At 34.8% G+C, this 20,452-nt stretch overlaps 1 protein-coding gene across 1 annotated transcript in view; it reads right to left on the bottom strand.

The window, feature by feature from the left end:
* Nucleotides 1–20,452, bottom strand: part of SNTG1 (syntrophin gamma 1) — a 1,083,450-nt gene that overhangs the window by 346,249 nt on the left and 716,749 nt on the right. The window contains exon 9 of the mRNA XM_072604568.1: nucleotides 968–1,070. Coding sequence (XP_072460669.1) covers nucleotides 968–1,070 — 103 coding nt within the window. The remainder of the gene's footprint in view (nucleotides 1–967; nucleotides 1,071–20,452) is intronic.

Below are 20,452 nucleotides of genomic sequence, written 5' to 3'. Positions count from 1 at the left end.
TTTAGACTTGATGTCTAAAAACAAACAAACAAAAAACTTCCTAGCAACTAACACTTTTCAAAAGTGAAGTGGGCTGCCTCAAGAGATTTTGCATTTTCCATTCTGGGGAAATGCAGGGGCAACCACTTTTCTGGTGCATTACAGTAGAGATTCCATACATACATGTAAATGTGTTTGTGTGTACACATTCACACACACACTGGCTACTAAATACTTTTCCCATTCTCAAATTCTACAATTCTCTGAATTATCTCTGTTTCTGTTGTCCAAGAAACACCTTTGACTTAGATCATCATTAAGAAGAGAGAAACCAGATCAAGATTTTATGTAAAGTACACAGTCATTTATGTGATATGGAGGGATTTTATCAGCATGGGTGGGGTGGAAGTAAACGATTGGATTGCCACTAGTTAAATCATAGGTCATTTAAAGCAGGAAAATTTGGGTTCTATTTTTATTTAACAATCTGGAAAAGGGAGGATGAAATGTGGCAGATAAAACTAATTCTGAAACATTATATAACTGATTATAATTACAAAGAGTCAACTGCATCATTCCATATCCCTACTAATGAAGGACAAGTAAACAGAAAGTTTTCTTCATTAACACATTCTCTAATCAGATTAAAATGTAATAATCTTTAGCTCTAAGAGAAATATCTTAACAAAGTCCACTGATTAGAATTTAAATGGAAATACAAGTGGATATGTTAGTTGTGATTTACATTTTTTTCCCTACCCAACCTTCACTTGAGAAAGTGTCTTTAAATACTCTGAATTCTTCCTGTGGCAAAAATAGCATCTATTACCTTCCCAAAAATGTTAATACAGCACCTGGTGATATAAAATGTTCACATGCAGACCACAATCCTGACTTAGAAAGATGCCAATCAATGTCAGAAGAGATGTTTGAAAATGATAGAAGAATGATGTAAGCATTTTTCTTTCCCTTTATTGTAAGTGCTTACATGCACAATCTTCATTCAGCAGCAGTTTGAGGAAAGCTGGGGCTCTTTTTAGGAATGACACAGTTAGGGTCACTTCTTCACCTGCATTCCGAAGAACCTGAACCTGAAGAATGAATGAAAGTGATATTGTTAGAACTGGTTTCCCCAAAACCTTTTACATTTGCCCCCAACACTTTGAAGTGGATTAGCTTCCCTCTTCATCTGTCCCATCTTCGCCTACATGAAGGTTTCCTTCCTTGTTCTTCCTTCAACAATTCAGAAGAGAATGATATCATATGAGGTAATACAAAGCTTGCCAGTGCAGGTGCCAGGTGAACAAGAGGCTTCTTGCCCACAGCCCTACCATTGTTATCACCTGACATTTACTGAAGTCTTGCTTGGCTTATTACATATTGGCTAAGCTGGAGTTTATATAAATCAGATAAAATTCAACTTCTATTTTCAAAGTCTTTAGAGTTAAAAGGAAATCAGTCCAGGCCATAGCTGCATGAATACAAAATTTTGCTCACTAAGGCCACCTGCAAATGCATTTAATTGCAATAACACCCCTTTCTAGGTATTGTACTAAAAAATCCATTTATTCCCATTTCCAGTCTAAACACAAATGACGAAAGTAGTGATTACTATTACTTAGATGACTGAAAGTGTCTTTTGAATATTTATTTCAACTTTTTGAACTGGATTTGTGCTTTCTTAATTATATGGAATTCCTTGATGTGCTAACTTCCTATATCAATGCGGATAGAGCTTTACCTTTTCATTGTTACCCTGGTCTTAGAGAGCTGACTGAGGCACTAAGAGCTTAAGTAGGTTACACAACTACTGTGCACATCATAAGTGGGATTTTAACCCAGGTTGTCCTGACTCTAAGGCCACTTCAATATCCACTTTTCAGTGTCTGTGTACATAAATCATAAAAAATTATACATTTGGCACTTTGAATAACAAATCAATAATTTCATTTTCTGGAGACATATCAGCTGTCTTTAGAAGACTAAAATTTAGTTTGCATCTGCTCTAACCTAGACTCCTTCAATAGTCTTTTAACTGTACTCCTTGCCTCAACTCTATTCCTACACCAATTTATTCTTAGCATAAATGCCAAAGTTTTTTGTTTTTTGTTTTTTAACATTGTCAGTTGGAACACCAATGGTTCCCTATTACCTATTATATCAAATACAATTACTCTTGTAATAATTTAAAGTCTTTCATAGAGAACAGCAGGTCATGTGACCAGCATTATGGCAAATCACTTTTTCCATAACCCCTTTCTCTCTCCAGCCCTAAGAAATAGAACAAACAAAAAGAATTATGCATCAGTTTCAGAGAATTGCTGAATCCAGAAAACAAAGGTGCAACTCTGAAAAGATAAAACTTTCCAATTTAAAACTGGTAAATACTAATTCTTAAAATGTCCATGGATGTCTCTCTTACCATCCTGCAGAGACATAACTGACCTCTCTCATTTTGTACCTTGGGTCTGTCTTTTTTTTTAAAAAAATGTTTTTAATTTGTGGAATAAAACAAACATTTCCATACAGTAGTATGATTTTTCAAAAAAAGCTAATTGCACATGACACTGCAAATCTATAATGTACAACTTACTATCCCTTTTCAATATATGATAAAGTTGTCATACCTTGGATTTATCTTAAGATTCTCTCCTTCCCTGATATAGAAGAAATTCTGAGAGAATCTTTTATTTCTATCCTTACCCAGGATATATAACTGAAAAGCAAATGTAGAAAAACTGAAGAGTTTTTGCCTTCTGACAGGGAATCTAATTTTTGGAACCCCAAAGCTTCAAAGATTCTTTCTTGAACATCCCACCATACTTCTATTCATTCCATTAAAAAATTCAGACTCTGGTTCTTCCCAACCAGAGAAAGAAAAAAGACCAACGTGCATAATTATGTTTGGCTTAAAGTAAAAGGAACTGAAATTAATCTGGGGCCAGTCTTGCTCATACTTCACTCCCCACCCACGCTACATGAAATAGAGACACAGAATGGAAAACCCTATAATCCCGAGATTAAAGGGATTGTGGCAATCCAGTAACCAAGTCAAGGAGGTATAAACACCAGCAAAAAGGCAAGTGAGTAATGTAGCAGTTTTTCAAAAGTTTTGAAACACCAGAGATTTCAATAGAAAACATCTGTATACAAGGCAGGAACACTAGAATATTTGTCAATAGGGAACATCCTGAAACAAAAAGAATAATTCTTTTTCTTTGAGAAACTCTTTAAGGAGAAAACAAAGTTCTCCAAATAAATATTAATAAAGCAAAAGAAATGGGACCAGTGCCTGAGGAAATACAGAATCCTGTGGAATGCCAAATTTAAAAAAGAAGAACAAGAAAAAGAAACTCCACAATTGTTCAAAAGAGAACAGAAATCCATAAAATGAATTAAAATGAATATGTTGGAACTTAGAAGTCTGAATACGTAAATTTTTAAAAAATCCACAATGGAGAGTTTCTTTACGTAAATGAGATATTAGGAGATTTGGAACATAAAAATATGAAATATAGAGAAAAATCTAGCAGAAGAAAAACAAAAGACAAAAAGAACACAAAAATGGAACAAAAAAGATTGACCTTAAAAACAGGACTGGCGGAGATAATTTAAATATTATAGGTCTCCTGGAAGAACATGGCATATTAGAAAAAAAATCTGATAATACAGTAAATAGTAAAAATGAAAAACAAACAAAAACTGCCTGTAATTTTTGAATGCAGGAAACAAAGCACTAATTAAACAATTCACAAGTCATTCTTCACCTCACGCTCTAAGACACATAGTAGTCATTTTTAATAATTTCTAAAACAAAGACAGTTAAAGGGAATATTTTGTTCTCTTGAAAACCACGTTACCTTAACCCTAATGCAAAGATTACATTTTCTGTAGTACATTTGTGGAGTGTTTAAGTGGTGCAATGGATAGAGCACCTGGCCTAGAGTCAGGAAGATTTGATTTCAAATGCAGCCTCAGATACTTTCTGGCTGTGTAGTCATGGGTAAGTCCCATAACTCATACTTGCTTTATTTCCTCATCTGTAAAATGAGGACACGTTGGAAAAGGAAGAAGAAAACTATTCTAGTATGTTTGCCAAGAAAACTTCATATAGTCAGACAGGACTGAACAACAACAACGTCAACAAATTCTCCAAGTATCAAGGAGATGGAATTTCAAATGAAAGAAATTCACCTCTCATAGATTATTTCCTAGTCAACAACAACAACAAAATTGGAGAAATTTGAAAACTACATTCCCAAATGTAAATGAGGTCAAGGTGCAACCCAATATGACATGCTTTGCAAACTTGAGCTAATGTAGATAATGTAGAAAAAATATTAATTTAAAAGAAGAAAGGGATAATCAATTTTTTAAAAAGCCATTGGAGAGAAAAATGTCAAAATATTCACATAACTTATTGTGAATGAAAAAATAATAAGAAAATAGTGGGAGATAGTTAGGAAAATAAAACATATTATTTATAAGAAATACCTCTAAAAACAAACACATGCAGAATAAAAATGAGAAATGAGAAAAATATACTTTAAGTGAATCAAAATTACAATAATTGCAATCTTGCTGTTAGAAAAAAACAAAAATAAAAAATTGTGATATCAATAAAATGAAGTTATATTTTCCCTAAATGAATGATACAAAATGAATTTATAACAACATCAAACATATTTGTGTGAAGTAGCAAATGATCTAAATTCATAGACAGAAAGATAATTGAATTGTAAAAAAAGATACAGAAAGTAATATAGTAATAGTAGCAGTTCCTCCTTCAGAGACAGACAAATCTAATAGAAAGATAAAGGGCAAAATATAAAACTGAACAAATTACTAGAGAATTTAGGACCAAAATATTTCTGCCAACTTCTGAACGGTAATGACAGCATCCATTTCTCAGTCTCACATGACATCTTTACAAAAATAAAATACAATATGCCACGGATAAATTTTAATGAAATGTTAGAAACAGAAAAAAAGAAATATCTCCCTTATTGACCACAACACAGTGAAAATTGTAGCTAAGACAAGATTAAAACAAAAAGACCTAATCCAGCTTTATACTTTCATTTTATATTACTGCTCTTTCTATATATTATCATTCCGCTAAATTGGCCTTCTTGCTTTTCCAATCAATGAGCCATATCTACTCTCTGTGCCTTTTACTAGCTCTCCCCCATACCTGAAATACTCGTCCCTGGATACTATGACATCTTGGAATCCATAAGATTCTTCCAGGCACAGCTTAAACTCCACCTCCCTTTCCCTTATCCCTCTGATTCTAGTGCACTCTCAGAACTATGTTAACTTCATATGTATTCTGTATATATTTATGTTTTATATGTATATATATGATATCTCCATCCATGGAATGGAGACTCACTGAAGGCAAACACTAGCACAGGGCTTAATGAATACATGTTGATCAACTAAATAATTGAACAAGGTAATTTCCTGAACATATTCTGCTAAACAACAATAATTCATATATCTTTCGGAAGAACCAACACTCACATTTATCCTTAGCTATAAAGTTGGTATCAGATAACACTTTTCGTAGATTCACTAAGCCATAAATATTTCTTTCTGTAGGGAAATAAAGTAAGTTGGCTGTTTTGAATTTCATTAAAACATTAGTATCATTTCATAAGGCACAGTAAAGCTGAATTCCAATTCATCCTTGTGATCAGAAGTCTGGGATAAACATTTTAGCTACTGGGGCCCTGAGGCTTTTTAGGAAGGTAAAATGGAGATTAAATCTCTGCCCACTGATTCAGTTTAAATGACAGTCTAAAACTGTTTCTGCTAAGAATTTCTCAAGCATCACTCTTGCTGCGGTAATTTAAGTCATGAGGCACATTATGGTTATCTTTTTGTAGGGCAAGTCAATGTCTAGGAGGTTTGTTGTCAACTACATATGTATAATAAAGGCATGAATTTAAGTCAAAGGGATGACTTCCTAAGTTTTTGTAATCACTTAGTTTAGCATTTATGTTTATTCAAATACATTTCCAAGTCCAGAACCAAAGTATTTTGTTTTGCTTTGGAGAGGTTTCATTTTTTTGGAGGGAGATGGAAGACAAATGTGGTTCTCTGATGACTATTTTGAAGTTCATCAGAGTGAACCTGGAGGAATCTGAGTGTGGTACAGATTATTAATCAATGTAAAAATAATACTGCAGTGTTCTAACTGAATAGGGAAGCCTGAATTGAGTTTAAATCAAATGAAGACTGTCTCATCTTCAGTCTGAGAGAAGTTTGGAAGAGAATGTCCATCATGTTGTCAAGAAAAAATGAACTACAAAATAGCCTAATGCCTATGGACTCTAACCAGCTAGGTAGGTGGTCTGTGTTCCCAAAGAACTGTGTCTCTAAAGGGAAAGACTATTGGAGCTGAACAATTCCTCCCTTCATGATAAGAAAGCAGCTGAAGTTTCTTTTTTAGTATGAAAACTGCATGTGAGAAGGGCCTACCTTTCTAAAAGAAATGAAACTGAGCCTTAAAGGCTAAGCTAAAAGAGAAATGTTAATGCTCATATTTTTATGGGGAAGAAGTATTACTTAAGAGGACTTGAGTTCAATCCTAGATGTCATAGAAAGTGGCAGTAAGCAGAAGAGATAGCACATTCATGGGAGATTAACAGAGACATAATGTGACAACCAAGACACAAGCCCACAAGAGAGCTGAATATAGCCCAGAAAGTGATTACATCATCGGAAGACATCTGTGGTCCTGTAGCTTCAGAAATATAGAAGTTTTTTTGCCATATGTTCCTTGTATCTATACCTCCTTGTATGCTTTAGACATATACATAGTAAACACATATGCATTTCCTGTGTGTACACATATATGTGATCGCATATATATGTATGTAAATATATGTATCTATATACATAGACACACATAAATATATTTTCAATCCTCCCACTGATAGCAGATTTTTGTATGTGGATATACCTGCCCCCCTCAATTTTGGGAAAAATTATTCTATTATTACTCTTTAAAATAAAACAAAACAAAACAACTAAACCATTTCACTATCTTTGTTTTTAACCAGATTTTTTTTTTCAAATAGTAAAAGTAGAAATAAAAATATCAGAGATTTATGTGCCATGGTTTTGACTGATTGCATGTCTACAGAGTATCTTTAGCTTGTAGCAGCTTGCCTGGGTATCTCATATTTGAAACACGGATGACCAAGTTGTTACATGTGAAATGCTAGAGAAGATATGTACTGTCTCCAAAAAAATCTGATGTTCCAGCTGAATATGGAAGACAGTACAAATGGGTTTCTTAAAGTAATTAGAAATTGTCAAAAACATCATTAAAGACTGTACCAATTGCCACCATGTTCAATGTTTTTCAATTAGAAATGACAAAGGGGTTGAAGGGATATGATTTTTTTTTTCAGGTTGTAGGTATAGTTACAACTTCTCCTTAGAGTTCCACTCTAGAATTTCTTTGCTTCTGATTCTGTTGGGGTCCTTTCCCTTCCCACAATAAATTTTGATGGGAAAACTACATGCATAAATGTATTACCTGTGTTTTAGACTTTTATAAGTGAAAATATCTCAAACCAGTGACACATTTGTTTTGGCAATGTTTATTTTTTATAGGTATCTTGGTACTACATGACAATTAAGTCTTTGTTATTTACTAACATTACTTCTAAACCAAAGAAAAAGAGGTAGCAAGTTAATAATCGTTTATTGAATTTAAATGAAATTACATTAATTAAACCTAATGTGGGCTAGGTGATGTGCTAAACATTGTAGGTACAAAGAAAGGCAAAAGAAAATCCCCACCCTAGGAGCTCAAGTATCATGGAAAGAGAACAGGTAGACAACAATGTACAGAATAGACTGGGACAGAGGAAAGGTATAAGAATTAAGGCAGTTCAGGAAAGGCTTCCCTCAGGAGGTAGAATTATATCTAGGACTTGAAGGAAGCCAGAGAATACAGGAGGAAGAGATTTTGAGAGAGAACATTAATGTATGAGGGGCAAGTCAGTGAAAACATCCAAAATTAAGAGATGGAGAGTGCATTGTGTGAACAGTAATGAGACCAGTGTGCATGAATCACATAGTACATGGGTGGCTAGTGGGTGTAAGGCAGAAAGGGTTAAAAAAGCAGGGAATGTAGGTTGTGAATGACTTGAAATCCAAAACAACGGTTTTGTTTTTGATCCTGGAAATGATATGGAGCAACTGCAGTTTATTGAAGGGGGAAATGAGAAAGGTTTGATATGGTCATACCTGTATATTAGGAAGATAAATTTGGCAGCAAATAATATTTATCCAAGTAATAACTCTAAATAACATGCTTGCATTGAAGTGAAAGTAAAATTTCAACATGACATAAGTTGTTTTCTTTCAACTGCTACCTATGAAACAATCTCATTTTTAGAACTCTATTTAGTAAACCACAGGGGGGGAAATGAAACAATGGGTAGTATTGATAAATGATCCAGTGATGAGAAAAATCACAGCTCTTTGAAAGACTTATAATATCAGTAAAGACAGAGTAAAAGAAACCTATTCAGTTGAAAGAATTCTTAAAAGGTCTTATGCCATTTTTGTGAAGAATATGTACTGTTAGGAAATATAAGCCCACTTTTTTTATTAGGGATAGTATAAGTTAAGATAATTGGGCTATGTTGTATTTTACTGTGCTGATACCATTAACTGTGGTCATAAAAGTAAAAGAAGCAGTTTTAGTTGAATCTAAAATCAGTTCCACTACAATTAAAAGTTTAAGATAGCTGAAGAGCCTGCCTAGGTTGGCATTGAGATTGCTAGAAAAACTTTTCCCACTTGGAATCATCACTGTTAGAAACCTTGACAAGTATTTCAGATATAAAATACCATTCACATAAAGAATGATGCATTTAACTCTTCAGGAATTAGCCAGGTTGAATCCTTAGACTTCACTGATGAAAAAGACAAAAATAGGCTGAACATCAAAATTATCTCTTAAGTATAATAACAGCATTGAGGGGCCATTGCCTAATCATGAATCCTCAAGTACCCCTCAAAAAATTCTGAAACATCATGTTTCATCTATTAACAGATGAGAAAATATGAAATGGATATTTCATTTCAGCAACAACATTATTCAATCTAAATTACTCTTTCTCAAGTTGTTAAATTCCATGTTTTTTTCCTTGATTTTCACACTTCCTGACCTTTCCTGAAGCATTTGACAGTGACCTTCTCCTTACCAATGATCTATCTTCTCTGGAATTGTGAGATGTTATTCACTGTTAATTCTCTTGCTTCTTACGTGACAACTCTCAGTCTCCTTTGCTGGATCTATATTCATATCACAACACCCCTCTATGGGTAGATGACACTGACGTGTCCTTGTTCCTATCCTTCTATTTCTACAGTCTAATTTAGCAACCACATCAGTATCACTGGGTCAATCATCATTTATGCTGTACATAGTACATACAAAAAACATCTACCTACTCTATATAGTGAATTGTGCTAGCGTCCAGATCAAATAACAAAGATCAATAACACATGGACCTTGACATCTTGGAGCTTATAATATAGAAGGGAATGGCAAATGCAGAAAGAAATATAATTCAAATTACAATATTATAAAGAGATAAGAGAGTTGAAGATAAAATATTAGTAGTTCAGATAAAGTGGAAGTCATCATCACTTGTGACTTTAGGAAAAGTCATGTTCAGGAAAGACATCATGGAGGGAATAGCCTTTGAGTTGAGGTCTTATAGGATAGGTAGGATTTCAACAGATATATTTGGTTGAGGGAGGGGGCATTGTACAATACAGTGCATACAATATGGAATAAGTACAACTCATGATTGGAGGACCATGACCTGTTTAGTTAGGCTAGGTACTAGAATATATAATGAGGAGTAATATTAGTTAGAATCCATTATAATTTACATTTTGTACCACAACTAGAGATCGTGGGATGAAATATTATCAAAATAAAAGTGCCTTATGGCAATATCCATTTAATTTTCCCTCTGTTTAGACATAGTAAGGTGCAGTTCTTGACCCAAAGAAGCTTCATAGATGCCAATCAATGCAGAAAATAACAGATCTTTGTATTTGACAAGCTTAAGGAGAGACTGTGTGGTTTAATCATCATTTACACTGTAATAGCACATATACAATATATGTACTTCTCAGGGGAGAAGGAAGAGAAGAAAATAACAAGGAAAAATCACTAGGATAGCATGCCTATATGCTTACATTGGTTATAAAACTGATACCTTCAAAAACAAAGGCAATATATTGACTCCACTCACATTAGAGTAGGGGACTAATGATTCCAAAGTGTAACTAGGAAAGATTTAACCCGGGATATCACCAGTCAACCTTGGGAATAAGGTCTTCAGAAATTCTACTAGACAGAATTCTTCAGAAAGAATCTATGATGTATCTAGAATTCTGGGGCAGCTTCATGATCAAAAAAACTTGATTTTTTAAGGTACAAAAACATTAATCAAAACAGCTTAGATGTTTTTGTTTTGTTTTCAATTTTTTCAATTTTTTTTTTGGGGGGGGAGTGGAGGGAAAGAATCCTGAACAGAAAATTAGATTGTTTTCTTATCCCTGAGAAGGTGAGACAATCAGCTAACGCCTAAGAAGTTTCCAGACTAAAATAATTATTTCTGATGTGACATTCCAGAGTAGAGGAAGGACAGAAAACCATGGTATCACAAAAGAAGACAGGGCTTGATCTGGGAATAAACAGTCTGATCAACAAGATAGTAGGAAAAGAAAGAAGTCTTTTTAGACTATATCAAACCTCAGGAAAGAAATATTACTTCATAAAATGAGATTTCCATTAGAAGAAGCTAGCAAAGGTGTTGTCAATTTAGGACAAGGAGAAATCTTTCCTTTTAGAATAGATTTATCAATGAAAAGATACTTTGAAAAGTAATGGATCCATCAATGGAAAATAAGCGTTGTCAGAAGGGACTCTTTCCCCTATAGATAAAGAAATAATATATTCCCAAACCAGATCTCTTACAAACATATGTTCCAATCTCCCTTTATAAACAGTATAATGTTCTGATAGTATTCAGTTCATTTACTCAATTCATTAATATATTTTTTGTTGTCTTGATAAGTCAAGTCAAAACAGGGTAGAGAGCTGTGCTTGAAGCCAGAAAGACTTGGATTTAAGACCTTCCTCTAACACATACTGACAGTGTGACCCAGGGTAATTCCCTTCACCTTTCTCTACAAAAAGGAGTCTATGTGCATTGGTAAAGGGAAATTCCTCACCTAAAAGTTCTCATATCAATGTAATAAAAGGTCCAATTCCTGTCTGTGTCTTATATCAAGCTTCAGGTTTTCTCTCTTTGTTCTCTTATTTTCTCTCTTGAATATATAAAACTAGAAGTTGCTGAATTTAAAATTCTAGGTTTCTATCAGTCAAAATGACCTTACTTGGTAAAGAAAGCAAGTCTAGTAAAAGTGAACAGTGAACAAAGATCCTACTTCCCCTTCCAAAAGATGTCAGGTGGGCAGGCACATCACTAACCTAGACTAGGAAAATCTCTAAAAATACCACACCAGTTGAATCAAAATTCTTTAATATATATAGATAATTATAAATCAGAAATGCAGTATGTGATTTATTGTTTTAATGTAAAAAGTGCTTCTGTTATAGATATCAATGATTAATTTGCTTTTTAAAGAAGTGAATTACTTTGTATTTAAGCTATAATTATCTAAAGTAATTGCTTAAAATGTCCACATAAAACTATCCACAGTTACTCTTAAATTAAACCACTATTCTTGGATTCTAGACACAGAAGTCCTTGGTTTTCTTCTTGACTAAACGAATATTGCCAAGTAGCTAAACATTCTGATCTCAGAGTTTTTGCATTAATTATTGGAAATCTGATTCTAAATAGATATTTAACTGTAGTCTCTGCACTAAAGAGACTCAGGCACTGTGGGACACTTGGAGATTTGAATGACGTTATTTTCCTTCAAAGAAAGTTCTTCTAGATTTATAGGGAACCAAGAGTCTTAACGTTTGTTCTAAAAAGGTCTAATAACCTACTCTAATTCTACATAACACTAATTCTACTGGGAATTATCTGAAATATAATCACAATTATTGCTTAGCTTACACCTAGTGAATATTATCACAATTTCATAAACATTAGTCTACTTGCTATAATTCTTGTAAAGATGATTATTAGAGTCTCTTAACTAGTTTCCACTCTAATTCGAATTCCTAAAAAGAAACAAAAAATAATCTTAAGGCATAGGACTAGTCTCATATTAATCCTGAGCTCAAAAAAATTTCAGTGCCTCCACATTGGCTGTAGGACAAAATGGAGACTTCTAAGCCTGATGCTTAAGATCCTCCTTAATCTGACTCCAATTTACTTTTTCACTCAGCTATAATTTCTTCCCCTTCACTCGCTATATTTTCCAGCCAATCCAAAACGATTATGATCTATTTAAAATAGCAATATGGAACAGGAGAAAGAGTGCTGGCTCTCAAATTTGAGGAGCTGGACTCAAATATGTTACCCTCTTTAATGTGGCAAGGCACTGAAAACATCTGGGTCTCAGTTTCTTCATCTACAAAGTAAAGGTTCTAAAGTACAGAGTCTCAAAAATCCCATCCATTTCTTTATCTTTGATCCTGAATCCAATGCTTCATCCCACACCTTCATTGCCATGTCACGTAACTGATATGCACTTTCTCCTAATTTCTGCATCTCAGAGTTCTTGTCTTCTTTCAAGGTTCAAGTTAAGTGATTCCTCTAAAAGCAATCTTCTCTGACTCCACCAAATGTTATGTGTTTTCTTCCTCCTCAAATTTCATCACATTATTTTTAATCTGTGCATATCTTGGTACCTAAATGCTTGTAGAACTGGTTTTTGACCTTTTAACCTGAGGGCTACCTCAATGCTTTGCGTGTAGTGGAGTTCCTATTTCTCTGAATGGCTAATAGTAGGTCTACATACTTATTCATGATAAAACTTAGGAAAAAGTCTAATCTCCTAATCTCCTCAAGTGCTTGCTAAATACATGAAGAGTCCTAATATATTAAGACATAGTACGTAACCTGCTGGAGTGATTCTATTTTTTTTCTTTTCCCTGTTACAATAGACAGAAGAACCTAAAAACATCAATGAAAATTGATACAAAGAAGTTTTTCTGTTATTTCTCAGATTCATAAAAATTCATTCAATAGAATTTGGAGGCAACATATAAAAAAGGTCACATTGAACTTTTAAGTAAATGAGAACAACATTTATACCTAGGGATCTTGACACAGCAGTGTACAATTATCTCCACAATGGATAAAAGAGAATCTTTCTTCCCATCGGGTGACTTATCTATTCTAGACCCTAGGCATCTTTTTTTTTTTTGAGACCGAGACATATTTTTATCTTTTCTAAACTTTTGAAATAACTTCCTGTATCATTCAGGATTTTAAGATAATGTTAACTGCTTTCATAGATTCACTCAGTTTTCTGGCTGAAGAGAACATCTATCCTTCCCTAGAGCCATTCCCACTTTACAGCTTAGGCCCAGAAGTAAAGTGATTTGTCCAGGGTGACTTGACTAGTCACAGAGCTGACATTTTAACTCAGGTCTACTGATTCATAATTCTGAGATTTCTCAGTCCTCCATATTTTCCATAAATTATTTCTCTACTAAATATAAAACTTAACGTGATGGTCATACAGGGTGACTAAAAGAGATCAGTGTAGGAGTGGATGATATGCCTAGATGGTTTATTCAGACATATTCAAACAGTTTTATTTCTTCATGATTAAAGATACTGAAATAGAGCAATCTTTGGAAGCAGATGTGAATGATGACTTCAAAAATAAAACAAAATGATAAATCACTATTTCACTCTATTCAAAAAGATGTTTAATCAGACCAGTGGTGGGTTCTTTCATCCCATATTACATGCACAGTCATTAAGTAATGAACCAAGCTTTACTTAGAGGCATAAATGCTTCCCAGTAATAGAACTAAATATTCAGAGAAAGAGGAAATGCCTTCAAGTAATGCTATTAAAAACAGATCTCTTTGATTTCTTATCAGAGCCTACTTCAATATCTTTAATATGCCTAAAATACCAATCCCTAAAATATATTAAAATTATGAGTGGGATTCACAGCTACAGTGATTACTAGAAAGAGCCATGAGTGAAAAAATGCATAAAATAATTTTCTGATGCCCTTTAAACATAAAAAATAAGCTTTCAAAGATGTTTCTTACAAAGATTGCTATTCAAATGTTACCATATTAAGGTTGATTTTATAAATTTTACTCAAGCACTTTGATCCATAGTTAAATTATTCAATAAAATGTTCATTGCAGATGTATCTGCCAAGAACCTCAAGAGACAACTGTGTCCAAACACAATTCTCAATAATCAGCCATTACAATTATCCACTCTATGATTAGTGTCCTCCAGGAAAGGATAAATATTTCCTGAAAACTTATACCATTCTGTTTCAATAGGAGTTTATTCTTCTATATTGTGACTATATTTCTTATATGACATCACTCTTTTTTATCTTATTTAAACCTTATCTTTCTTTAATATAAAGGAACACTGAAGTTCAGGACTCTTCTGATGGTGATCACAATATTTTAGACAGTCTTATAGACTTGAAGCAATACTGATGTTACAAGATACTACCTTTTCTTATCTAGCCACATAAGGAAATTGAAAAGAAAAGACCACCAATAACATACAAATTAAGTTGCAAAAATGTTTTAAACCATGAACTAAACAAAATTTTGGTAATGTTAGCTTTCTTCTCCCTCAAAAACAAATGAAAATGACTATGGAAACCATTTGAATTTTTAGACATTATCCTTTCATATTCAACTCACCCTGTGCCATCTATCTATCTATCTATCTATCTATCTATCTATCTATCTATCTATCTATTTATCTATCATCTATCTGTCTACATATCTATCCATCTACCTATCTTTCCTCTGACTACCCTAATATTGAGAAAAATCTTACGAGCTGCAAATATCTTTCTATGCAGGAATGCAAAGATTTTAACTAATTTAATAAGTCCCTTATGATTTTTTTTTCCTGTTTACCTTTTCATGCCTCTCTTTACTCTTGTATTTGAAAGTCAAATTTGCTATTAAGTACTGGTCTTTTCATCAAGAATGCTTGAAAGGCCTCTATTTCTTTGAATGTCCATTTTTTCCCCTGAAGGATTACCTTCAGTTTACCTGTGTAGGTGATTCTTGGTTTTAATCCTAGCTCCTCTGAGTTCTGGAATATCATATTCCAAGCCCTTCTGATACCTTAATGTAGAAGCTGCTAGATATTGTGTTATCTTGATTATATTTCCACAATACTTGGATTGCTTCTTTCTAGGTGCTTGTAATATTTTCTCATTGACTTGGGAACTCTGGAATTTTGCTACAATATTCCTATTGTAGGAATCTCTTACAAGTGGTAATTGATGAATTCTCTCAATTTCCATTTTACCCTCTAGTTCTAGAACATCAGGGCAGTTTTCCTTGATAAATTCTTGCAAGATGATGTCTCAGTTCTTAATTTGATAATTGCTTTCAGGTAGTGCAATAGTTTTTTTAATTGTTTCTCCTGGATCTATTTTCCAGGTCATTTTTTTCTAATGAGATATTTCACATCATCTTCTATTTTTTTCATACTTTTGCTTCTGTTTCATAATTTCTTGATTTCTCATAAAGTCATTAGCTTCCATTTGCTCTATTCTAATTTTTAAGGAATTATTGTCTTCTGTAAGCTTTTGGACTTCTTTTTCCTTTTGGCCAATTTTTCTTTTTAAGGAATTCTTCTCATTGACATTTTGACCTCTTTTGCCATTTGGGTTAGTCTATTTTTTAAGGTATTATTTTCTTCAGTTTTGAGGGGCTGTCCTTTAGCAAGGACATGATTTTTTTCATGTTTTTCTTGCATCACTCTCATTTCTCTTCTTAATTTTTCTCTACTTCTCTTTCTGAATTTTCAAAATCCTTTTTGAGCTCTTCCTTGGCCTGAGAGCAATTCAGGAGGCTTTGAATATTGGAGCTTTGACTTTGTTGTTGTCTTCTTGTTGTATGTTTTGAATTTCTTTGTCACTAAAGTAAGATTCTACAGCCTCAGGATTTTTTACTCTGTTTGTTCACCTTCCTTGTCAAATACTTGACTTTCAAACTTTTTGTCAAGGTAGAACTTTGTTTCCAGTTGGGGTGGAGTTGGGAATGGTTGTACTGCCCCAGGCTTCATTTGTTTTGTATCAGTCACTCTATCCCCTACTATCTGTGGGCCAAGAGCTCTGGAAGCAGCCACTGCTACTGCTGAAGCTACCACTGCCACCACCTGTGCTGTCTTGAGTCAGGGGATGGACCCCCAATGGACTTCATTCCTCTTTCACCCAGGTCCCCAGGTTCCACTGAGTTTTCCCATTGACCTTCTATGTTGTCTTTGGCATTTGTGGGTTGAGAAGTCTTAAAAATGCCACAGTTGCCAGTGATTCAGTCCCCTAAGACCTACTCCAGGATTGTCTCTGTCGTGTCCCATGCCAGACTGCACTCCACTCCTAGCTCAATGAGATAGATCCTTCCTCTTGACCTCCCCAGTTGTCTTGGGCTAGAGATTCATTTCACTCTGTCACTTTGTGGGTTCTGTAGTTCTAGAATTTCTTTAGTCATTTTTTACAGGTGTTAGGAGGGGTTTGAGGGAGAACTCAAGCAAATTCCTACTTTTCCTCTGCCATCTTTATGAAGTTTGCTCTTAAAGGCATTCTTCTCCTCGTTGACTTTTTGGATCTCTTTCCCCATAAGGTCTAGTCTAGTCTGTTTTTTAAACTTCTATTTTCTTCAGTGGTGTGTGTGTGTGTGTGTGTGTATCTCCTATAACAAACTGCTGACTCTTTTCTCATGATTTTTTTGTATCACTCTCATTTTTCTTCCCAATTTTTCCTCTACCTCTCTTACTTGATTTTCAAAATCCTTTTTGATATTTTTCATGGCCAGAGAGTAATATGTACTTTTTTAAGAAGCTTTGGATGTAGGAGCTTTGACTTTGCCGTCTTCTTCTAACTGTATGTTTTGATCTTCTTTGTCATTATAATAGCTTTCTGTAGTCAGAGGTTTTTTTGTTTTGTTTTGTTTTCTGTTGTTTGCTCATTTTCCCAGCCTATTGGTTGCCTTTTAATTCTTTGTTAAAGTAGGGTTCTGCTTTCAGAGTGGAGGGCAACTGTCCCAAGCTTCAGGGGTTTTGTACAGTTGTTTTCAGAGAGACTCCTAGGGATCTGTGAGTGACCTCTGGTCTATGAGTGACCACAAGCACTCTTTTCTACTCTGGTACCATGACAAGCATCCCTCCTTCACTGTGACAGCAAGCTCTGCTATGTTAGTGCTCCTCCTGGCCTGGGGATTGCCACCCAGCACTGCAATCTGGATCTCAGCATAGGCAAAGCAACAGAACACTGCCTCAGTGCTAGCAAAAAGACCCCTCTAATCTCCTTCTGACCAGTTTTTCAACCACCTTACTCTCTGTGGAATGAGAACTCTAGAAGTCACTGCTATGGCTGTTGCTGCTGCTGCTCCTGCTGTTGCTAATTTAGTGACACTCAAGGCCTGCTCTTTGTTTTCTGAGGCCAGTGCTGTGCTGGCAGGATATGGGTTGGACTGTACACCACTCTCAGTCAAGTGCAATGGACCCTTCCTGTTGACCTTCTCAGTTATCTTTTGCAATTATGCATTGACAGATCTGGAAACCACCACTGCTACCAGTGATTCAGTTGCCATGAGTCCTGCTCCAGGTTTGTGAAGTGCTGTCTGCATTGACCAGGGCTGTGCTATACTGCATTCCTCTTGTTCTCTGGTACAATAGACCCTTCCTGTTAAACTTTCAGGTTTTCTTGAGCTGAAAATGTGTTTTACTCTTTCTATGGGTGCTGCTGTTCTAGAATTTATTTAGCATAATTTTTAAAGGGATTTGGGGGAGAGCTGAGATGAATTCCTGCCTTTGTTCTGCCATCATGGTCCCACCCTCAAGAATAATTCTAAGAGTGCTTATGGAAAGTGAAGAATGAAGTAGCAGATTATAGTGAATAAGATCAGATCTGAAATTAGAAGGAGCCTTGGAGGCCATCTAGTTCAAGCTCCTATTTCACAGAGGCAGAAACTGAGGACCAACGAGGTTAAGTGACTTCCCCAAGGTCACTTAGGTAGTGTCCAAGACAGGAACTGAAGCAGGTATTCTGATATATGTGCCAGTGATTTTCTTTTTTTATTTTTTTTTCCTGCTGTGCCATCCACCTACAAGGAAAGCAGAAGATGGAGGCAAAATGAAAGGATGAGAAGAAACAGACATGGAGAGAAAGAGAGACAGACAGGTAGACAAAAAAAAGAGACATTGAAAATAGGAGTAAAAAGAAGTACAAATAGAGATGACCATCTTGAAAGAAGAGAAGGGAAGCTTTGTGGTCATATACTGGAACAAAAGTAGAGAGGGTCAATCACAATGTCAGGATAATTATATTAACTTGCATTTTTATAATGCTTTAAGATTTACAAACTGCTTCAAAAATATCATCTTATTTTACCCTGACAAAAGTCCTGAACGGTAGGTGCTATTTTTATCCCCCTTTTACCAGTGAGGAACTTGAAGGAGCCAGAGATTAAGTAGCTTGCTGAGGATCAACCCACTAAAAATGTTTCAGGTTGAATCTGAACTTCAGTCTTAGGGACTCTAGGTTCAGCACTCTATCCAGTTTACCCCCTACCTGCCCTGTGTAGAGAGGATATAAGGTGTGGAGGGAGAGACTTAAGAAAATTTATGGCACTTGGCCTTAATTTTGACAATTAATTAGGAGGCAAGGTTGTCTGCTGAGGGATGGTTTGAAAAGAGAGGAGACTGGACTCAGCTGCTGTGGGAAGTAGGAGACAGAATAAATCAGAGAAAAATAAAAGGAATGCCATGCAGCAATGAGGTTCAAATTAAGATGATATATCATGAGTTTGTACTGGCCTCAGTCACAGTGGCTGTATAACTTTGTCCAGCAACTTTCAGCAATTTATAAGCAGGAGGGGAGAGAGTGAGTAGTTCAGAGTTGATGGTTACACAGAGGAAGAAAAGTTTGATCAGAAAAGTATTTTTTTATGTAATAAGATAGGAAGGATAAGAGGTTAGCACAGCTAATTTGGTACCTACAAAATATAAAGATGTTAAAAAAACTCTCAAGTGTCACAGGTGTATCATATAGAAGTGATTTATACGAAGCTAACAAGCATTTATTAAGCACCTGTTATGCGCCAAGCATGGTGCTAAATACAGACATTATCTTTTTTGATCCTCACAAAAACTCTATTATTATCTTCATTTTACGATTAAGGAAACTGAGGCAGACAGAAGTCAAATGACTTGTCTAGGGTTGCACAATTAGTAAGTGTTGCTTGCCAAATTGGAACTCAGGTCTCCTGATTCCAGGCTAAGCACTTGATCCACTGTGTCATCTGGCTGCCTAGGAGGTTATGGGTAAGAGTCATGTCGGGTAAAGAAGTGTGGCTGAGTTATAATCTCTGCCATTGCTGTGAACACTGAAGTTCTGAAGTATAAAATTCGTATGTGATCTTATTTTGCCTATCTTTCATTAGTAAATATTATATTATCAACGATTCAATTCTATATAAATAGAAGTAATATATATATGTATATATATATATATGTATGTATATTTACTAAGGAAATAGACTGATCATGACTGAAAAATAATTATTAAAATTGCCATTTGACATTTCCAGAACTCCTTCTATATGTCATGAGTATGGATAAAATATCCATCCACTAATTTATCAGTTCCTCTATACTTTTTCTGAATGATAAATTTGATATGTGAGTATCATTAAATATAAGCATAGATAATGATCTAGACCCTGAAACAGTCACTTTAATTGTTTTCTGCAAAATATTTATTTTCTCTGATTTAGTCTTTTAGTGTTTATTTGGGTTAATGCTCAATAACAACTACACATTTTGCTAAATAAATTCTAAGTTCTACTACGTAAAGGAACACTTAGCAGTGAAGAATGGTGAAAAGTTCAGAAAAACACATTTAAAAACTTGTCTCCTCTTTTATTACTGTTAGAAAGTTACATTATAACAGTAAAGTAGGGAGCTAGTTCAGTTCTATCTGGCAAAACTTTATGAAATACCTATTGTGGGTAGAATAATGTCACCAACCCCACTTCACCAAAAGTGTAGTGTGTGTTCGTCCTTTGTTGCTGAAGACCATGCCATCAAAGAAGTGATGACATGACTTGTACTTGACTTAGTTTTGAGTGAGGGAGGGCTGTACAGGTCACCAGCCTCACTTCTCCTCCAGAGCCATCTGAATCCAATGACCAGATACTCATCAGGATGACTGGAGATAACCCAGGATGAGGCAATCGGGGTTAAGTGACTTGCCCAAGGTCACACAG

Source organism: Notamacropus eugenii, chromosome 4 (assembly GCF_028372415.1).
Source record: "Notamacropus eugenii isolate mMacEug1 chromosome 4, mMacEug1.pri_v2, whole genome shotgun sequence".
Lineage (NCBI taxonomy): Eukaryota > Metazoa > Chordata > Mammalia > Diprotodontia > Macropodidae > Notamacropus > Notamacropus eugenii.
Note: the sequence above shows the minus strand (reverse complement) of the source record. Positions and strands in the feature narration are given on the sequence as shown.